Raw genomic sequence first — 19520 nt, 5'->3', positions numbered from 1 at the left:
TGAGAGCTTAATCTTTCCAAACCCTCTTCATGTGGAAAGGCAATAAAGTTGTCTTGTCAATCAGTCCCTAAACCCAGGTGTTCCAGTTCCCTGGATATTTGCAAATTACAATTGTATTAATTTAAACTGCTTTTAGAAATTGTGTGTGTGTGTGTGTGGACATACGCACTAGGTAAATAGGTTTGAAATATGAAGTAGTATTAAAGGATGTTTGTGCTGTATAAGTGACTTGCATTGATATTCACGGGCCAGTAGCATAGTAAAATCCTGTTCAGGCAAGATGATTACTGTGGACTTTAGTCATTCTTCTTCTCGTTCTCAATTAGATGAGCCAGGGATCCTAACCGAACCACCCAGTGCTACCACAACGACCACCATAGGTATATCTGCAACATGGACAACTTTGGCAGGTTCCCATGGCAAAAGAAACAATACTGTCACTACGAGCAGCTCTAAGAGGAAAAGCAGGAGAAACAAAATTGGCCAAGATACTGTTCAGATCATCTTTGATGATCAGCTCCCCATCTCCTATTCTCAACCAGAGAAAATAAATGGCGAATCCAAAAGCAGCAGTACCAGTGAAAGTGGTGATAGTGACAACATGAGGATTTCCAGCTGTAGTGATGAAAGCAGCAATAGTAACAGCAGCCACAAGAGTGACAGTCTTTCTTCCACAGCAGTCACTAATGCTCAGAGCAGCAAGAAGCAGCCATCTGTGCTGGTCACTTTCCCAAAAGAAGAGCGAAAAGCAGTTTCTGGAAAATCTTCAGTCAAGTAAGCTACTTTAGCTTTTTTACACACGCACACACACACACTGTAATCTCATCTCTTGGGGTATCCTCAATGCTTCCATCTTCTTCCCCCAGTGTTACTTCATGGACCAGAACTGTGAAATTATTATTTACTTTTTATTTTGTTGAAAAGTCTGCCTTTCTACCAACTTTGGTACTCAGAGTAGCTTACCAGAATTATTAAGAACAAACCAGAATATATGATGCCAGTAGAACTGACCGTTTAGCAGCAGATAAAATAGCATGATCAATAGCTATTTGAGCAGCCAGGCTAATTTGGCTTAGTTCTGAGTTGCTTAATTGGAAGACCATAGTGTAACAGAAGACCAGTGAATGCAGCCGACCCAAAATCATAGGTGGGAGCTTTTCAAGATCCTATTCCCACAGCAGCCCCTCACCTCAGCCCTCCTCCCTACCTCTCAGAATCACTGCTGGAAAACAGGCTACATTCAAACATTGAAATCAAGAGAGTCCAGTGACAATTGGTGCCTTTTGCATCTTAGACTATCCAAGTTCATGCAGCTTTTCCCCTTTTAAGATTTTACTCCTGCCTTTAGGCAGCCCATATATGCTGATGAAGAGGGAAGGGTCCAATTTTGAATTAGATTGTTCAGTTACATTCTACTGCTTGTGTTTTTACATATGAATGGTCTTTGATTATCAGTTGCTAGGTGCATTTCAAGCTATGGTTTGCATGAAATGCAAGAGGAAAACTTTGTTTTCTTATGTCTTGCTAGTGTAGATTACTTTGGCGCTGTTCTTTGTCTGCCTCATTTTTCCCCCACGCTGAATCTTGGGATACTGAGATTCATCCTCATTTATATCCAAATGTCTTTTCTTCTAAACAGGCTTACAAACAAAAGCAAGCAAACAGAAGCCAAGCATACTTTGTCTGTGATTGATCAGTTTACTTTTTAGCACGGTGTTAAATTTAATATTCTAATACTAAAGATGTTATTAAAGAGCTAAACGAGAACCTCTGCATTTGTCTTTTACATTTTTCTCATAAGAGTTACGTTAACAAGCACTCTTTTTTCCTCCCCCCCCTTTCCTCTGAAAGGTTGTCAGAAGTTATTAGCGAAGTAACTGGCAATTCCTTATCTACTTGCACAAAACCTTCTCCATCGCCGCTGTCTTCTCCTAATGGAAAATTGACCTTAGCTAGCCCTAAACGTGGTCAGAAGAGGGAGGAAGGATGGAAGGAGGTTGTAAGAAGGTAAGTCCAATTCTGTGATGGTGCTAATTGCCAGTGATTCTCTACCTCATCCATCCACCCACCTCTAGTCCTTTGAACGTTTTACTTTAAACCATGCTTTGCATTGCTGGCAAAATTAGTCATGGTATGGCACTTTCATTCCTTGGTCATCAAAGTCTGTAACTTCCAAGAGAAAGCATTAGAACCTGTTTTCTGTGCCAGCACCTGAGAAGCAGGATACGAATACATTCCCCATGCTAGTGTCTTCCTGTTTTGTTTTTCTCTTTCTCCTCTCTCTTCAGCTTTTTGTGCAGACTCGGGACACTTTCACAGCTACAACTATTAGCAGAGTGCTTCAGTGCTTTGTTTCAGCCAAAGCTTTCTAATGTTTGGCCCTGTTCACCTCAGTCTCCAAAGGCCATGTACAGTGGACCCTCCGGATACGAATTAAATTCATTCCCAGGGTCCATACTTAACTTGAAAAGTCCATAACTGGAGGCGCTGCTTCTGCGCACGCACGCGTGCTGCGCGATAGAGCACTTCTGCGCATATGCACACAGTGAAACCTGGAAGTATGCACTTCCGGGTTTGCTGTGTTCACAACCCGAAAGTTACGTATCCAGAGCGGTACGTAACTCGAGGGTCCACTGTATTAGCGTTTCTGTTTATACATTTGAAAGGTGGGTGGACAGGAGAATGTCTCGTAAGAACGCCTTTCTTCTCCACTAAATATCCATAGGGTGAATTCCATGGATGTCTTACTTGCGCAATGGGACTTCCAGATTCTCTCTTTCGCCTCCCCCCCAGCCCCCAGAGCAGATTTGGTGGGGTGCAGGGGACTAAAGGGGAGAGGAGAGGAAGAAGAAGCCCAGTTGCGTAAGCAGACACCTGCTTGTGCTACATTGGATCGCATCCATAGCCAGCCTTTGGGCCTCTTTGATTTCAGGCATGGCATACATGTTACAAAGCTTACAAGCCGCTGGAACACCTCATTGTATCATACATACTTGCTTCCGACCATTTGCTACCAGACTTTTAAGTTTGATACAAGTATACTATACTAAATCTGTTCTACCTGATTGCCGTAATTTTCTCTGTTTCTTAGATCAAAGAAGGTTTCTGTTCCATCAACTGTCATTTCCAGAGTTATTGGAAGAGGTGGTTGCAACATCAATGCTATCCGGGAGTTTACTGGCGCGCATATAGACATTGATAAGCAGAAAGACAAAACAGGGGACAGAATCATAACAATAAGGTAAATTCCAATCCAGGCACTGTTGAAGTTAAGTTACTGAATTGGTTTGGAGGACACTGTATTAATTTGCCATTCAGTTTATATAAGAAACAGATTTCAAACTAATTTCTGTTAGATGGACATTTATTTATTTATTTATTTCATACAATATATGCACTGCTTCAATTTATATATTGCTTGATTACTTTAAAAAACAAAAACAAAAGCTCAACAACTTCAAAGCGGTAAACATACATGGGGCTTGTATGCATCAGAATGTTTCCACGATTCCTTACCCTCCAGCAGGGTTGGTCCTGTTCAGAACTCCAGCCAGCCATTCATATCCTCTTCCAAGATGCTATAAGTCTGTCAGTTAACCAAGCAGGCCCATTTACGCTCCCCACCCACTTAGTCTGCTTTTTCCTATTCCACCTAATTGTAGCTTCTGGAGGCTACTGAGCATGCTCAAGCTTCCTCAAGCTTTTTAAATCTTTTTTTTTTACTCAGAAATATGCTGATACCCCACTTTTGTTTCTCAGAGGCCCTGTTGCAGCTGAAACATTAACATTTTAAAAATGGAATCAGTCCTAACCTTGCTGTCTGAGGGAACGGTTGTGTATTCCACCGTTGTATCATAAAACCATTAAATTTCATCCATGCGAAGGTTTTTACACTTGCATGCATTTTTCTAAAAAGGGGAAATATTTCTTCTTAAGCTTATCCACAAATGAAGAAGAGGTCTTCATGCATTTGTTCCTGAAGGATGCGTTTAGACCTGAAGGATAGCTCAAGTCAGTAGAGGATGACTCTTAATCCCAGGGCAACCCCCATGTTGGCCAAGAGATTGCAGGGGTTGGGGTGGGCTAGATGCCCCTCAGGGTCCCTTCCCACTCTACAATTCTATGATTCTATTCAACTCTCTTACAGGGGAGGCACAGAATCAACAAGACAAGCAACACAGCTCATAAACGCTCTGATTAAGGATCCCGACAAAGAAATCGATGAACTAATTCCAAAGAACCGTTTGAGAAGCTCTGTGGCCTATCCCAAAACAGGGACGCACGCCAGCACCACGACTACTCACAATTCCGTCGCTGGGAGCAAGGTGACCACTGTCGCAATCTCGTCGTCATCTCAGATGGCTACAGCGCTTTCTGTGCCTGTCCTTCCTCCAGCACCGACACATAAAGCAGTCAAGAACCCGGTGAATAACGTGCGGCCTGGATTTCCAGTTTCTCTGCCGTTGGCGTACCCTCCTCCCCAGTTTGCACACGCGCTGCTTGCTGCTCAGACTTTCCAGCAGATCCGTCCGCCGAGGTTACCCATGACCCACTTTGGAGGAACTTTTCCGCCGCCTCAGTCCACCTGGGGTCCTTTCCCAGTTCGGCCTCTGAGCCCTGCAAGAGCTACTAACTCACCTAAGCCTCACACGGTGCCTCGCCATAACAATCAGAACAGCAGCGGTTCTCAGGTGAATTCAGTGGGTTCGTCGGCTCCCAGCCCAACAGCTACCACAAGTCCCGCCGTGTCTGCTGTGCCTGTTCCTCCTGCAAATGGCAGCCCCAGCTCACCTTCCGTCCGAAGGCAACTATTTGTCACCGTGGTCAAGACATCCAGCACCACCACGACCACAATTGCAACCACGGCCAGCAACAACAGCACAACGCCCACCAACGCCACATACCCTTTTCCTACTGCCAAAGAGCACCACCCTGTGTCGTCCACTTCCTCCCCTTCACCGCCAGCCCAGCCAGCCAGGGTTTCCAGAAGCAGTCCTTCAGAATGTGTCGCAAGTTCTCCGAGCAAAGGGGCGCCCGCCTCGGACCAGGATGGGAGTAGCCCCCCAGTAGCGGAAGCAGCAAATCTGACCAGCAACAGGCAGGCGAATAGCGGCTCTGCTGGGATTCCCTCGGAGCATCTTGCTCAGCCTCAGTCACTCGGGTCTGTTTCCCAGGAAGCAAGGCCACCTTTGCAGCAGCAGCCTCAGGTTCAGTCACCAGATCCGCGAATGGCCGTGCCTCCAAACTTAGTAGCTGCGAGTTCTGCTGCCCCAGTAGTTGTGCCTGCCAGTACGCCAGCGAACTATCTCTTGCCTCAGGCATCGGCGGGACCTGCTCAGCCATCTCCGCCAGCTAAAATGGAAAGCCCCGCGATCAGGCTGCCATCCCATGGGGCAAACCCCGTGCACAAGAATTCCGCTCCCGTTCAGAGTTCTTCAGTTGCCGTCCTCAATATCAGCCACATCAAAAGACCCCACAGTGTTCCTTCTTCAGTGCAACTCCCTTCTACCTTAAGTACGCAAAGTGTCTCTCAAAATTCTGTCCATCCGGCAAACAAGCCCATGGCTCCAAATTTCAGTGCTGCTTTGCCATTTGGGCCCTTCAGCACACTGTTTGAGAACGGCCCTGCCTCTGCTCATGCCTTCTGGGGTGGATCTGTCTTGTCATCTCAGGCAGCGCCGGAATCCATTCTGTCTGGGAAGTCTTCATTTCTGCCAAACTCGGATCCCTTGCACCAGTTAGATACTTCCAAAGCCCCAGGTTTTAGGCCCCCACTTCAGAGACCAGCTCCGAGTCCCTCAGGTGAATATTTCTGTATATTCCACATGGATAAAGTGATCTTCGGGTCTGATTGTTCCATCTGTGTGTGTGCAGTTGGGCGGGGTGGGGTTTGCCCCAACATGCATATCTTTACACTTAACCCTTAAGCCTCATCTGCTGTTTTGCTGTCCATTCATTGTCTTGGTTTCATTGGTAAATTGGGTCACATCACTGCTGACTCTAGTTCAGTTATGAACAAGTTAAATAGCACCAGTCCCAATACTGATCCTTAGGAGATTTCCATGCTTCCTTTTTCTCTTTCCATTACCAGTTACTAATCCATAGGAAAACCACGATGTTCTAAATTTATTCAGGGGAATTTGGTAAGGGATTTTGTCAAAAGCTTTTTGAAAATCCAGGTACAGTGGTACCTCTACTTACGAATTTAATGTGTTCCGAATGCACATTCGTGAGTAGAAAAAAATTGTAAGTCGAATCCCATAGGAATGCATTGGGAGAAAAAATTCGTAAGTAGAAGCAACCCTATCAAAAAATTCGTAAGTAGAAAAAATCCTATCTAAACCACATCCAAGATGGCGGATGGAGCTCCATTCGTAAGTAGAGTTATTCGTAAGTAGAGGTACCACTGTATATAATGTTGACTGGATCACATCTATTTATATGCTTGTTAACATTCTCAAAGTAAAAGATTGGCATGGTAGAACTTCCCTTTATACAAGGCATGCTGTGATTCTTCCCCAGAAAGGCTTGTTGTTCTGTAAGCTTCATAATTCTATGGTTTTTTAAAATAATGATTTATTTTCCCCAATTTAACCAAAACAGTTGCTAGGTTAACCGACAGAATTTTGGATGCCAACTGGAGCAGGTGACTTGTTTGAGATTTTTCAGTTTCCCCGAGACCTTGCCTTGTCACTTCTTTTTGATTCAGTTCTTCAGATGCTAGATTTTGGTCCAGACATGGGTAATCCCATTGAGGATCATCTGCAGTGAAAATAGATGGAGGAATGAACTGGGAGATAGTAGAAGCATTCTTTGCATCTTACAAGAATTGATTCAGATTGTGCAATCTCCTATCTATACTCCTCCATGGCCAGAATGCAGTTACCACATTCCAGGATAGTCCCTTCTCTTGGTTGAAAGACGGGGTGAGCTCTGTAGACCAGTGTAGCCCAGTTTGGTAGGAGGGGGGCGGGGAGAAGCCCTGGTCACCTGGAGACCCTTGAGGTTCCCATCTTCTTCTGACTTTTGATTTCCCCTGCACCCCCACTTTTTTCCAACCCTTTAAAATCATCCCTTCCCTTTCTACACACTTCCACAGTCAAAGATGCATTTTTATTTTTGTAGGGAATCTGGGATGGAATTCTCGGAGTCAGCTGCTCTGCACGTAGCTGGGAGGCTTGGCATAGAAAATTTGTCTCCACCTCTTCTGACTGAGAGTGGGCAGCAAGGGCTCATCAATCCAACAAATTGGCTGCTGAGTGGTTCCTGTCTCCTGTAGCCCAGTTGGAAACAGTAGCACCACTTGCTCTACTGTCCTTTCCCCCTACATCTGCCATACAAACAATATTAAGAGATTTTGACAGATGCCTTGATTTTGGCTTGCATAACATATTTTCTCTAAAACATAGGCAGTTTTACTACTTTATAGAGCAACTCGATACTGGCAAAAGAGGCTTCAGTGTAGAATGAATGGGGGAAACAAATGGAAATGGGTGTGGGTGTGAATTAAAAATGAGAACAAAATTATAACCCATTGGTGCTATGCTTCATGAGAGGATAAGGCAGATGTTTTATTTGTTTGAAAGTATGCTGGAGGTGTAATTTTCAAAGAGATGATTTTAAATGTGTGTTACTGAGCATCTTGTTTAATTTCAAATAGAGCCACTGATTCATTGAGATATATTTGAATGGTCAAACCATAAGAATACAATATTATAAGGAAGCACATAGTCTCAGGAATCAGTGCCATAAAAACATCTGTTAGAGAAAAGCAGTCTGGAACAAATTAGTTTTCCAGGCTTCATAGAAGAGAATCATAACTATTTTAGTCCAAAATGGAAGCAAGCTGTACAAGATGCAAAAGTTAGTTCCTTCCCTACACCTCCTGCTTTGAATGCTGCTATTTTCCCAGAAAGTACTGACATTTTGCACATCATTCTATAGGTATTGTCAGTATGGATTCACCATATGGTTCTGTAACACCACCTTCTGCGCACTTGGGTACCTTTGGCTCAAACCTTTCAAACAGTCAAGTATATGCACCAGGAACAGCCCTTGGGGGAGCACCGGCAGCTGCTAATTTTAACAGACAGCATTTTTCTCCACTGAACCTATTGCCTCCATGTTCCTCTGCATCAAATGGTAAGCTGTTAAAAAAAACAACCACACTTATTTTGTTGCTGTAATATAACTCTGGGTGTTCCAACTTTATTTTTGAACTCCTGAATTGGATGCCGCAGAGAAGAGTGGGTTGGTTGCCTTCTCGGGGAGATCTACTCCGCTTTGTTCCAAGTACGTTTTTATCATCATCATCATCATTTGTTATTTGTACCCCACCCATCTGACTGGGTCTCCCCAGCCACTCTGGGCGGCTGCCAACAAAGATAAAAAATACATTAAAATGTCACACATTAAAAACTTCCCTAAACAGGGCTGCCTTCAGATGTCTTCTAAATGTCAGGTAGTTGTTTATCTCTTTGACATCTGATGGGAGGGCATTCCACAGGGCGGGCGCCACTACCAAGAAGGCCCTCTGCCTGGTTCCCTGTAGCTTTGCTTCTCACAGTGAGGGAACTGCCAGAAGGCCCTCGGCACTGGATCTCAGTGTCCGGGCAGAACAATGTGGGTGGAGACGCTCCTTCAGGTATACTGGACTGAGGCCATTTAGGGCTTTAAAGGTCAGCACCAAAACTTTCAATTGTGCTCAGAAACATACTGGGAGCCAATGTAGGTCTTTCAAGACCGGTGTTATGTGGTCTCGGCGGCCACTCCCAGTCACCAGTCTAGCTGCCACATTCTGGATTAGTTGTAGTTTCTGGGTCACCTTCAAAGGTAGCCCCACATAGAGCACATTGCAGTAGTCCAAGCAGGAGATAACTAGAGCATGCACCACTCTGGCGAGACAGTCCGTAGGCAGGTAGGGTCTCAGCCTGCGTACCAGATGGAGCTGGTAGACAGCTGCTCTGGACACAGAATTGACCTGCGCCTCCATGGGCAGCTGTGAGTCCAAAATGACTCCCAGGCTGCGCACCTGGTCCTTCAGGGGCACAGTTACCCCATTCAGGACCAGGGAGTCCTCCACACCTGCCTGCCTCCTGTCTCCCAAAAACAGTACTTCTGTCTTGTCAGGATTCAACCTCAATCTGTTAGCCACCATCCATCCTCCAACCGCCTCCAGGCACTCACACAGGACCTTCACAGCCTTCACTTCTTTCTAATCCATTGCTGTGAAGCTCTAATGCTATGTGCCTAATTATAGACCAAAGTCTGGTGCACTGTAGCTCAGTTGGTGCTGCAGTAGAAAACCATCACCACCATCATCATCATTATTTGTGTATCACCCTTCATCCAAAGATCACAGGGAGGTTCACAACATAAAAATACAAAATGAGAACACAAAATGCATAGTAAGCAAAAGACACTAATAACCCCCCTCCCACAAACACGTTTAAAAGGCCATAGAATTTTAATCAGCCAAAGTCCTGATTGTACAGAAATATTTTTGCCTGGTGTCTAAATATATGTAATGAAGGTGCCAGACAAGCTGCCTTGGGGAAAGCATTCCACAAATGGGGAGCTACTATGGAAAAGGCCTGTTCTCATTCTTGTGAAGAAGGGCCTGAGATGCTTACTGCAGGTTCCGGGTCAGTTGTTAACAACAACAACAACAACAACAACAACAACAACAACAACAACAACAACAACATTGCAGATCTGATGTGCAAACCCAGGCTCATGAATTTCACATATCTGAAGAAGTGTGCATGCACACGAAAGCTCATACCAATGACAAACTTAGCTGGTCTCTAAAGTGCTACTGGAAGGAATTTTTTTTATTTGCTGTTTTAATAAGTCATGAAATTTTCTGAGCCTGCATTGCTACTTCTGCTGAGACTAGTGTAGAGAGAGTATTTTTGAATGCAGCCATATTGCCTTTAAATACTAGGACGGATGTCTGTAACTTGTTTAAATATTTGTTTTCCTCTAGAACCACCTGCTCAGCCAGTGTCTGCTGGAGTCAGAGCACCATCTCCAACCCCTTCATCTGTTTCCCTGGGGTCAGAAAAACCCAGCAATGTCTCTCAGGACAGAAAGGTCCCTGTCCCAATTGGAACAGAGCGTTCTGCACGTATCAGACAAACTGGAACGTCTACACCTTCTGTTATAGGGAGCAACTTGGCCACTCCAGTGGGGCACAGTGGTATATGGTCTTTTGAAGGGATAGGAGGAAACCAAGCTGGTATGTATTGCCCCTGAACAGAAATACTTGTTTATCATCATCTGATTTTATATTGTGGTTGTTTAGTCGTTTAGTCGTGTCCGACTCTTTGTGACTCCATGGACCAGAGCACGCCAGGCACTCCTGTCTTCCACTGCCTCCCGCAGTTTGGTCAGACTCATGTTGGTAGCTTCGAAAACACTGATTTTCTATTAGAGGAGAGCTAAGACAATTGATTAGGTAAAGGTAAAGGTACCCCTGACCGTTAGGTCCAGTCGCAGACGATTCTGGGGTTGCGCGCTCATCTCGCTCTATAGGCCGAAGAAGCCGGCATTTGTCTGCAGACAGCTTCTGGGTCATGTGGCGAACCAGAGCAATGCACGGAAACACCATTTACCTTCCCGCCAGAGTGGTACCTATTTATTTACTTGCACTTGATGTGCTTTCGAACTGCTAGGTGGGCAGGAGCTGGGATCGAACAATGGGAGCTCACCCCGTCGTGGGGATTCGAACCGCTGACCTTCCAATCGGCAAGCCCTAGGCTCTGTGGTTTAGACCAGAGCGCCACCTGCATCCTAATTGTCCTAAAAAGACAATTGATTAGGACAACTTAAAATGCAGAAATAACATTCTCACTACAAATGGTAGCCTTGACAAATCTGCATTGCAGCATTGTTCATGAATTGACTAATGTTCACAAATTATTTAATCCTGCTTTAAGAACATAATTTCTTTTTAGTCTCACCATGAAGTATTAGCTGCCACTAAGTATCCCTTACCTTACCGATGACCAATCTGGCTCTGTACTTCTTGTTTAGATGGTTCTGCCAAGTGTACAGGACTCTAACTGCTACTTCCACAACTGAATAATTTAGGTTAAAGTGTGCTACTAACGGATAATACCCACTTCTTTCTTGCTAGATAAAGTAGATTGGTGCCACAGTGGAATGGGGAACCATATGATTCACAGACCAATGTCTGATCCAGGCGTATTCTCGCAACATCAAACAATGGAGAGAGACAGCACAGGAATTGTAACTCCTTCCGGTACATTCCATCAGCATGTCCCTGCTGGATACATGGACTTCCCTAAAGTTGGGGTAACGATCCAAATGTTGTTGTTGTTTTTTTGCTATAAACTCAGACATAGAAGCTTTCTAATATGCATATCCTGTTGTTTAAAAGCTACATCATACATTATTTTTTGTATCTGATTCTGCATTACCTTTGTCATTCCGTTTTAGTAGTTTTTGGTGGGCCTTGTATTATAAACCTCTTTATAGCCAGAGGGTGAGCAAGTATCAGTTTGCCTGTGTGGTACACTGACTGTTCCTAGTTACTTCCTTAAATGGACCAGGAGCAGCACTTGACCTTCCTGGGAGCCACATTTTGGCCACCTTTACACACGCAGAACTCTTAATTCAAAACGATGCAAACAAAATCATTTCACAGAGAAGTTGTGGAACAAATTTCTTTGGCAGATTAAGTATGTTGATTTTATAATTTGGATGAAAATGCACGCCCTTTTCGAAATTTGAGAGATAAAATGATGTTTATTGTGACTGTAGAAATATAAAGCATGTTGAGCAACTAGCTCTTTTCCCCCTTACAGGGCATGCCTTTCTCAGTGTATGGGAACGCAATGATTCCTCCTGTCGCACCCATTGCAGATGGTACTGGAGGGCCTATATTCAATGGACCTCACGCTGCTGACCCATCTTGGAACTCACTTATAAAGATGGTTTCAAATTCCACAGAGAATAATGGCCCTCAGACGGTAAGCTTGGGGGTCGCATAGTCAATGTGCTAATAACTTCCAAACTACAACATTACTATTCCACCTCCTTTTCCAAGTTAAAAGTGTTGATTGGCTGGGGGGGGGGGGGAATAGGTATAACAGGACCCCAGCAGAGATTTAAAATGGTAAAATACGCAGCAAAGCAAAGCGTGGAAATATAGGCTGTTAGACCTTTAAAATATGCCCTTGTGAGTCCCAGCATAGGAAAAGACCTCACGCTTGGTAATTTAAAAACGGGTTTACTTACAAACTCTTCAATTGTCTGTTTCCTGTACTTTTCCATACATTAGTCAGAAAAAAGATGCACAGGCAGTAAAACTTGGTTTAGTTCCAAAGTGAAGAAAGTTCCTAAATTATTGGTATAGGAACTCAAGAGCGGCTTGTTGGAGCCATGTGGCTGGAAGCAGCAGCTCAGAGCTCCTCAGAGTTCACATGTAGACAGAAGGGGAACATTAGGCTTGACTACCTTCCTCCCAAGGTGAGGAGAAGTGACCTAGTTAAGCCTGGCAGAACAGCTTACTCTATGGCATTAACCCCTTCATGCATTAATTAAGCTTAAGCATGTTATATAATAATAATAATAATAATAATAATAATAATAATAATAATAATAATAATAATTTATTATTTATACCCCGCCCATCTGGCTGGGCTTCCCCAGCCACTCTGGGCGGCTTACAACAGAAAAATGAAATAAAATAATTAAACATTAAAAGCCTGTTTTTAATGTTGCTTGAATGAGACTGACTATTCCGCAAAAGGGGGTACTTGGCTTTTCGTTTACTGTAATGTCTGACCATGACCCTGCCACATATTTAGGTGGCCCAGTATCCAACATGGCATTGTTACTAATTATACAACAGGTATGTGACCCTAGTGCTGAGTTGTGGATGAGTTTTTTGAGCAGAGGTGGCATTTAAATTGCCATCTGTCTCTGCAGTCAGAGGCAATAGGCTTAATACTGATTGCTTGGAATCACAAGTCGGGAACATGCTGTTGCCCTCAGGTCCTGCTTGCAGAATTCCCTTTGGCATCTGTTTAACAGGATGCTGGACTTAGATCACTGCACTGACATCCTGAAGGTGCATTAAAGCAGCTCAGTTTTGTGCTGTTCATTAATCTGATCACGGTAACAGCTGAGTTCCCATGGAATTTTGGCCTCTTTCTTTTTGCAGAAAATGATGTTGAAGAAGAAAAGAACGGAGTTTTGTAGGACAGCAAAGCCCCATCGTCTACGTCCTAGCACTCCACACTCCTTTTGTTTTACAAGCCTTTAGCAAGCACATTCCCTAAGTTGTGACAAGTTTTACGTCCCCCTTTTGCTTTGGAAATGAAAGAAGTGATAAGTGCGTGTCACATAGTGGTGGCAATAGTATTATAATCGCCATGACTACTACTGCTATTAGTACGGCTGCTTCTTTACATTCCACTGAATGCCGAAATAGGCTTCTAGGCAGTTTACAAGTATAGCTGTACGCATGCTAAGATTATTTCACACATGGTTAAAAATAAAAGTAAATTGAGATGCATGCAGTAGTTTGTTCTTGAAATACCGAGCCAGGCAGTATAAAACCCTATTGCAATCCATTTTTATACCTATGTGAAACAGCCGGTTCTGCATAGCTTAACCACGCTGCTCTTCTTCTTCAGGTATGGACTGGAACGTGGACACCCCATATGAACAGTGTGCATATGAACCAGCTGGGTTGAGGGGGGGGGAGTCTCTTCGGATAGCCCAGAGATTTCCTTTCGGCTTGGAGGAGAATGCAAATGGCAGCACCCGTTTTCCTCGTCTCTCAGATCATTCTTCTGATAGGTTGGACTGATGTAGGCTTTTGCAGAGGAGCATACTAACTGACCCTTTTCTGTGAACATTGTGACTGCCCATTCCCCGCCGTCATATGGTTCCACTTAGCCTCTCTTAGTTTCATTTTCTTTCCCCTTTGATTATTATTAATTTTTTGGGACATAACTTTCTGTTGAAGCTGTTCTTTGGCTGGTTGGTTTTTAGTACTGTAAGCTGCTTCTGGGCATACACAGAAATTTAGCAAAATTATGTAAACTTGATCCCGAAGTTTTAGAATGGCAAATAAATGTACAATTGTTTACATAACAGAAATGGCTACGCAGAAAGTAATTTTTTTTCAGTATGTCAGGCTCTACTTAATGTGACAGATGTATCTACATATACAGCAGTCTGGATGTTTCCTTCATACATTAAACTATTAATAAGCATAACTTTTTTTCTACTTGTGTAATTTTAAATACAGCATAAAATTGGGCATTATTTGTGGGGTGCCCCACAGTTTTATACTATGGAATTTTACATCGATTCAGTATTGTTTTGTTTAATTTTGTAACAGAAATATGAGGAATTAGTTCACCCGCTCCTTTGTAGACATTGAGCAACACAACACACAAACACAAATCTCTCATCTAAACTACTGTTAGGCGCTTTCTAAGCTATTTTTTCCCCTTCCTCAATAAGCTTTGCTGTTCTTTTAAGTGATTTTGCAGCTCTGCAGAGGTCTCCTCTCCTCCAAAGGTGGGTTTATGTGAATGATGCCCTAAGGTAGGTTTGAGCAAAGTCCTCCATTGCTTTCTCTTGTCATCCATCCTTGTTGCCATATGGCCTTTTACAGATAGCTCCCCCTGGAGGAGGAGGTGCATAGTTTGGGGGTACCTCTTGATCCCATTGCTGTCACTCAAGGCCCACGTGACCAACTGCAACCTTTCTAGAACAGGTGTAGCCTGGCTACAGTGGTCCATGCTTTGATAACACAGGCTGGATTACTGTATAATGTATTATGTGTGCCCCTGCAAACTGTGCAGAAGCCATGTCTATATAAGCTGCCTATGTACTAGCAAGCCCAGTTCAAGGTGCTGGTGCTTACCTATAGAGCCCTAAACCACTCGGAGCCCAGATTTCAGAACAAGCGTCTCTTTCCATATCAACTTTCCTGTGTATTCAGATGGTCAGAGGAGAGGCCCTTCACTGTGTTCCATCTATAGGAGGACGACACTATGCATGCACAAAAGAGAGGGCCTTCTCGGTGGCGGCACCCTGACTTTGAAATTCTCCTGCAAGGGTGGTAGCACCGACACAGGATTCTTTCTGGCAACAGGTTCAAATGATTCTATTTGCCCAGGCATTTAAAATGCTTGCTTTCAGCTGGCTGAATAGTTCTTTTCCTCTCGATTTTGTTGCTTTTTCCTTTAATTTATGTCTTAATACTGCGTTGTGGATTTTAAATTCTTATGCGTCCTGCCCCTAAAATCTATTTTGGATGCAAGTGAGTTTCACTAGTTCTTTAAATAAATACAGTGAAGTGAGCAGCCGTGTATTCAACAACTTGCTGGGTAGCCATAAGCAACTAGGGATTCCATGCAGGTGAGTGAGTATGGAGTCTGGTGGAGAAGGGACAGCTCTTTCTATTCCTCCCTCCGCCTGTCCGCTTGGTTTCTGTGCTAGCCAGAAAAGAAGGTAATCCCCTTCCTTCACCACAGCGTAGAAGTCAAGCAAGCTGGTGAAGGAGGGCTGGACACTTCCAACTTCCCTTGCATGTAAATACAGGCTTGGGGCAGATTGAGTGGACAAGACCTCAGGCTATTGTACTCTTAGCAGGCTAGTGAAATGTTTTGCAGGCTAGCGACTTTTGAAGACTGGATGAACATATCAGCAGCGTCATCTGCTGATAGAACTTCACTATCGGGCATGTCCCAAATACAAGCATTATTCGGAAGACGTTGGGCTATTAGGCCAAGAAAAATCTATTCTGAAATGAAACTGCTTTACAAGATTCCAATCTAAGATGAATAAGGTGGCCATCTTTAGTTACTTGCATCACCTAGAAAGCTGGATGGCATGAAAGCATCAGCATTCAAATTAAGAAAGAAGCTGTTTAGCTCTAGAGGAGATTTTAGAAGTGCCTGCGGCAGCTGGTGACACCCAATTATCGTAACGGAAGACCCTACATATAACTGATATGTCTGTGAATGTGTGATGTGTATTTTAAAATTTATAAACTGATCTATTAATCATGTTTAGTATTGCATGTTAGGATACAAACAGTCCATTGTCTCTTTCCTTTGCAAGTTTGAAGAAAGTCAACTGAAAGTCTGTTTTAATGTTACCCTGGCACTCAAATTAGCCCTTTCTCATACAGAGGTAGTGGCTCTAACTCAAGATTTGGATTAATTGAAATCTCAGATTACCTAGACCAGCTCAATTTCTCAGCTACAAAACTCAAGCTCTAAAATGATTGCTTCACCTGTAAAGCCAGCAAGAACAATTCTTTTCCCAAAGAACCCTGCAGCCTTCTGAATGCAACTTCAAAGATGTTGAGAGGCTTGTGAATAAATACCAGTTCATCTGTGTACACGCCCTCTGTTGGTGCTCTTAAAATAAAATAAAAAATAACTTCTCCATTGTCATGTACTATTCCTACTGATATGTCTGAAATTGGTTGAAGCAAAATGAATGCCTAACCTAACCAAACAGCCACTGGTGGAAAGGAGAGGGAGAGAAATGAATTTTCAGCACTTTACTATGTAGGAGGGGGGGGGGAGTAATGCTATTCAAATATTTTATATAACACCACTCCCCTTTAGTGTATGCAAAATGCCTCTCCACAGCTAACTAGGATTATTTTTGCTCACATGATATAATCCTTCAGTGGAGTAGATGCTCAGTATTTATTACAACAAACTATATTGTCAGAATCAGCTGAGCTTAATTTTTTAGGGTGTGGTTTCTTATTAAAGCTATCTGTATTTTACTGACTTGAAAGCAAAACTTAATAGGAGAACAACACCCCTTGTTTCCTGGATGAGGCTCGTTGAACAAAATATTTGGGGTGGGGTGGGGGTGTGATAGAAGTCTGTATTAGCAACATTTTTGGAACACTTTTTTATATTTCAAATGTAATGCGTACTTGACCAATAAAAACAAGGAACATCCTCTTCTGAGACCTTCTAGGTCCTCTCTGTTTTTTAAAACATATTCCTTTTTTAACATACAAGAACCGCGTACAAGCAGAATTCCCCCCCCCCCGTGTGATTTAGGGCTGATGTATATTTTTATTTTGTTTTGTTTTGGTGTATGAAAGAGGAGCCCTACATTCACTCCTTAAAATCTCAGCACGCTAAATGTGGTTGAACGTGCTTCATAAACCCACCCAGGCACTTTAAAATCCTAATGCGCGGAAGTGCATTTCAGACCACATGCTGTTATCTGTACCTAAGGGACTTGAGCATGACTGGATGAGTTTTTAGCTTTCTCCATTTTGAATGGCAGACAGAAACATACTACAAACTGCAGAGGCTCTGGTATCGGGGCTGAGAGCCTGCTGTTCACGAAACCCAAGTCAAAACCTCCCTTGGGCTCTTGGAAGGAGTTGCAAGAGTTCTTTCGAGCCAAATCCATGATGTGTTCTTAAAGTTTCCACTTTTACGTTTCCCATGTTAACCTGTTATTAACCGCTGCTCAACACAATTCATAGCAGGAGAGAACCACGTGAAGTAATACTATTTATACAGACTAATTAAAGTGTTCCGATGGCCTACATTATATGAGAACAATCTCACGAAAGTTGTGTAACACATGCTGGCATTCCACATGCATTCCCTGGCATCCTTCCCTGCACATCTCAGGGTTGGCACTGGCAGAAGCTGAGGAGCAGGTGTATTGCGATTCCTGAGATCCCATCATTTGCCTCCCCTGCCTAGCTGACTGGTGACATGTACTTAAGATTTTTTTCCAGTGCCAGTCAGCAGGACACTGGGAGTATTGCAATATCAACATGCCAGAATGGGAAGCTTCAACTTCCTCACCCCTGCTTGCTGAGATGGGAGGAAAGGCTGTATTTTGAGAGCTGGGTAGTTTGTCCACCTCTGGTCCCATAGCTGCCAAGTACCCCGTTTTTCGCGGGAAACCTCCGTATTTAAACCCGTTTCCCGCTGTTATCCCGAATAGAGAATAATCCCGCAAATCCCCTGGATTTCCTACCTGCCAGGGAGGCTCCTGCGCATGTCTGGACATGCGCAGAACTGATTTCGGATGCCGCTCTGCCCATGTCTGGGCACTGAGAGTTGCTTCTACGCATGTCCAGACGTGTGTAGAAGCAACTTCCGGTGCCACACCGTTGCTGATCTCGGATTTTTCTTACCGGGAGTTGGAGGTTATGCTTTGGTCGCCACCCTGCACTCAGCTTTTTCCTGTGGTTCCTAGAAGCAAGCAAAGATGTTTATTCGGCTGTACGCCCATCATAAAACACAACACAACAAAACAAATCAAATCAAAACCGCAGACTCGTACAAACCACAGATAATACAGTGGTACCTCGGTTTATGAACACAATTGGTTCCAGAAGTCTGTTCATAAACTGAAGCGTTCATAAACTGAAGCGAACTTTCCCATTGAAAGTAATGGAAAGTGGATTAATCCGTTCCAGACGGTCCACGGAGTAACCGTTCATAAACTGAAGCGAACTTTCCCATTGAAAGTAATGGAAAGTGGATTAATCCGTTCCAGACGGGTCTGCGGAGTACTTAAACTGAAGCGTTCATAAACTGAAACATGGGTGTAATTGGTTCCGGAAGTCTGTTCATAAACTGAAGCGTTCATAAACTGAAGCAAACTTTCCCATTAAAAGTAATGGAAGGTGAATTAATCCGTTCCAGATGGGTCCGCGGCGTTCATAAACCGAAAATTCATAAACCGAGGTGTTCATAAACCGAGGTTCCACTGTATAACACAATTCACAGCTCACAAGGACAAATATTAACAATTCAAAAAACATATCTTGAAGGTTTAAGATTAAGATTAAAAATTTAGGCGCTAAACTAAAATCAATATCTGATGTGGTTCCTAGAAACTGTCAGTATGTGACAGCAGCCACACCCTGGGAACAGCTTCAACCAGCCAGCTAAACCCGGTGAGGTTAGTTGATGGGTCTTAAACCTTTGGTGAGTTAGGGACATGCAAAGACAGGTTCTGTCAGATTGAGCGAATGAGGCCAAACATGGGTCTGACAGTCAAGCAGGCAGTTTCTGCAGGTGCTGCAGAGGGAAGTGAGGGGCAGGTGGGGCTGAACCTGGGGAGGTGGCCTGTCTAGAAAGAGGGGAAAAAACTGATCCCAAACCTCTGCTGCTTTGTGGGATATCAAAAGCCTTTGGAGTAAACCCAACACAAATCCGGAGTGGAGTCCCTAAGACGGATGGCTTCTTACATCCTTCTGACAACTCCTGCAGCCAAGCTGGTGACAAACCTATTTGCTCTGCTTTCCTTTGGACCACATCAGTGAGGACGAGGGGGGGGGGTGTCTTTTTGTCTGGCAAGCCCAGGATCTCCAGACACACTGCCTAGGCTTGTGACCCAGGTACAGTGGAACCTCGGTTTATGAACACCTCGGTTTACGAATTTTCGGTTTATGAACGCCGAGGACCCATCTGGAACAGAATAATTCACTTTCCATTACTTTCAGTGGGAAAGTTTGCTTCAGT

At 43.7% G+C, this 19520-nt stretch overlaps 1 protein-coding gene across 4 annotated transcripts in view; it reads left to right on the top strand.

The window, feature by feature from the left end:
* Positions 1–14136, top strand: part of ANKRD17 (ankyrin repeat domain 17) — a 95611-nt gene extending 81475 nt beyond the window's left edge. For all 4 annotated transcript variants that reach the window (XM_060282267.1, XM_060282266.1, XM_060282268.1 and 1 more), the window contains 9 exons: positions 327–774; positions 1852–2007; positions 3092–3241; positions 4148–5802; positions 7945–8142; positions 9989–10240; positions 11141–11319; positions 11832–11996; positions 13668–14136. In XM_060282267.1, coding sequence (XP_060138250.1) covers positions 327–774; positions 1852–2007; positions 3092–3241; positions 4148–5802; positions 7945–8142; positions 9989–10240; positions 11141–11319; positions 11832–11996; positions 13668–13727 — 3263 coding nt within the window. In that variant the 3' untranslated portion in view covers positions 13728–14136. The remainder of the gene's footprint in view (positions 1–326; positions 775–1851; positions 2008–3091; positions 3242–4147; positions 5803–7944; positions 8143–9988; positions 10241–11140; positions 11320–11831; positions 11997–13667) is intronic.
* The last annotated feature ends 5384 nt before the right edge of the window (positions 14137–19520 follow it).

The sequence above is a fragment of the Zootoca vivipara genome, chromosome 13 (assembly GCF_963506605.1).
Source record: "Zootoca vivipara chromosome 13, rZooViv1.1, whole genome shotgun sequence".
Taxonomy (NCBI): Eukaryota; Metazoa; Chordata; class Lepidosauria; order Squamata; family Lacertidae; genus Zootoca; species Zootoca vivipara.
Note: the sequence above shows the minus strand (reverse complement) of the source record. Positions and strands in the feature narration are given on the sequence as shown.